This window comes from Austrofundulus limnaeus, unplaced genomic scaffold (genome assembly GCF_001266775.1).
Source record: "Austrofundulus limnaeus strain Quisiro unplaced genomic scaffold, Austrofundulus_limnaeus-1.0 Scaffold49, whole genome shotgun sequence".
Lineage (NCBI taxonomy): Eukaryota > Metazoa > Chordata > Actinopteri > Cyprinodontiformes > Rivulidae > Austrofundulus > Austrofundulus limnaeus.
Window position 1 is genome coordinate 1,008,933 of NW_013952451.1, and position 2,672 is coordinate 1,011,604.

Genomic DNA, 2,672 nt, shown 5'->3' on the forward strand with positions numbered 1-2,672 from the left:
GCGCTTTGGTTCCTAAAGTTGGGCTTGGGACCCAATTATGGGTCATGAAGCACCTTGGATAATCTCCAGAAATCAATTTAAAGGGTAATAAAATAACTGCTGATGTAATATTTTCCCTGTTATTACTACAAAAACACAAAATAAGTATAAATAAGTATTTATATTTGTGTACAAGCTGTTTAGATTGTCAAAAAAAGCCTATGTTTTTGGGGTTATTAACAAAGTTTGTGTACTCAGACCAGTAATATTTGGGGTCACAAGTTTTTGCCATGGATATTTTGTGGGTCAGAAGATAAAAAGTTTGGGAACCACTGGCTTAAGGGACTGAAAAACTAGACAAGTGTAAACTTGTCGTCAGGTCAATGTATTAAACAAACTTAGGAGGAGATGCTATTTTTATACAGACATGGATAAGGTTTCTTAAGTTGTCAGTTTGAGTCATCGATTGCCTTTATTGTTAACTCAAAAAAAAAAAACACTGATAACAGTTATGCAGCCCAATTCTAATTTTTGTTAAACTCTGATCTGCTGATTAAGAATTTTGTTACACACAGTCTTAAGCAATGTTGATAGATGTCATGCTCAAAGTAAGTGCTCTGGATAACTCTTACATCCGATTTTATCTCGGTGTCTGTAAAACTGACTAAGTCGCACCCTTTCCAAAAATATCATTCAGAGAACACCTCTGATACACTGTGAGCTCTGTTAGCTTATTAAATCATTCATGATTTCCCCCTCATCTACCTTGTGTTTTGAGGTAACTTTGATGATTCTGTCGTTCTCCTCGCTTGTTCCTCCGCGCTTCTCCCAGCGGTTCGGTTTCTTTCTATTTGCATAGCCTCGGAGGTCTTCTGTGCCATTAACCTTCATCCTTGAGAAGTGTCAGAGCTTCTTCCCACCTCTGCTCCAAACTCTGACACGGGATCATCCTCCCTCCACCCGCTGTCTGTTTTTATCCCCCCGCCCGCCCCTCATCTCTGCAAGTCGTCTCCCGCTGTGTGAACTCTTGGCTGACAGGCTCCTGTAGGGCAGCGTGGAATTTCTGAGGCCTCGCGCTCGGGGCGAGAGCAGCTCTAATTTGTTTCAAGGTGAAGCGAGTTGAGTCAGTGTAGGAGAGCTTCATCAGACCGTACAACCTCCCCCACATTCGTTCGGCTGCTTCTGGGAGGAAAAGTTGGGCAGCTGCATGCTGTCTATAAAGCCGAAACATCTGTGGAAAAGAAGTCTTTGGAATGTCTGTTAGATCGACTGACTCAGCAGGCTTTACAACCCGCCTTCTCTGCCTTCTCAGCAGCAGCACTGAAAACAGGTTCTAAAGCTACTGTATTGTACAACCTTAAGGATTTAAAAGCGTGTTCAAGGTTTTAAGTTGTCATGTTCAGCGTAGTGCTCCCAGCACCTCAGAGGCCTCTCGGTACAAGATTTGTGTTTAAAAGTCATCAATGTTCTTGTAATTACTTTAATGGTAGCAGAAAGGTCGTAATAACTTATTACTGTTATAATGAGGTCCTGACTACCTTTTGGCATTATTTATGAGCATCCTCTAGCATTATTCCACTGTGCTGTATGTATTTTTTTAAGCCTAGCTTTGTTTTAACCACCAGCAACACTTTTCATGTTGCCTGTGGATGTTAGTGTAGAAAGTGTGCTTTATATTCAGGAAGAAAACTTAATGTTCTCTTTCTTTTGTCATTTGCCGCCAAAAAAGTATGGTGGGTGATGATGTTTATGCTTGTGAGTGTTTTACCAAAACATCTCATTGCATTGCACAAATTGTAATGAAAATTCAACATGTAAAAAGGATGGATGCCACACACAGCTAACTGACATTAGCCAACATCAGAATGTATATAACTTTGTTTTAAATATATTGAACTAAAGTTTGATGTAGCTGATAGCTTTAGAGAACATTATGCCTTTAATTATAAATGTTTCTTGAACTTTGATTAGTTTTTTATTTGATGCAAATGTAAATTGTGCATTTATTCAATTAAAAAACTTTAAAGCTTTGACTTTAGTATAAATGTTGTTTTGCCTGTTTTTTAAACACAGCATAGATAATGGCTCTAAACTATCAACGCAGAAGGAAAAACAACTGCTGGTTACATTTTTGACCACTTTTTATTTTATAAATAAAACAAAATTACAGGGTGATTTTTGCATAATGGCTAACAGACCAGTTGGAACAAAACATTCTTGTTCCTTTTTTTTAGTTAGATCCACACAGATTCTTTATTTGCCCACACTGAATCAAACTGTTGTGTTGTTTATGACCTTAAATATCATTTCAGACTACTTCAGGCTGCTTTGATCATTGTTTAGCTGCCCCGTGTCTTTGAATGCTCAGCTTGAGTCTTACTTTTCACCCCCGATGAGCTTGCTTGTAGAAAACATTGTGATCTTCTGGCAGTCCAGCCATCATTACAGTGTTGTGTGAGCCACTCTGTCCTTCTGCTTTTCAGTGATTCTGTCTCTTTGTGTTGCAGAGTACGAGGATGGTATCTTGTCATSGTGGGTGAACAAAGAGCGCTTTCAAGGATACCTTCCGATCGATGGCTTTACGTTGTACGAGCTCGGTGAAACAGGTGGCGTATGCTGTTTTCATACATAACACAACTCCCAAATTTCATGCTTATGTTTTGGATGATTTTTTTTCATAAAGACTATTATTA

General features: G+C 38.9%; 1 protein-coding gene across 1 annotated transcript in view; it reads left to right on the top strand.

Moving 5' to 3' along the window:
* The window catches only part of tmx3b (thioredoxin related transmembrane protein 3b), a 43,779-nt gene that overhangs the window by 15,001 nt on the left and 26,106 nt on the right, over positions 1–2,672 (top strand). The window contains exon 10 of the mRNA XM_014008368.1: positions 2,487–2,585. Within this exon, the coding sequence (XP_013863822.1) occupies positions 2,487–2,585 (99 nt within the window). The remainder of the gene's footprint in view (positions 1–2,486; positions 2,586–2,672) is intronic.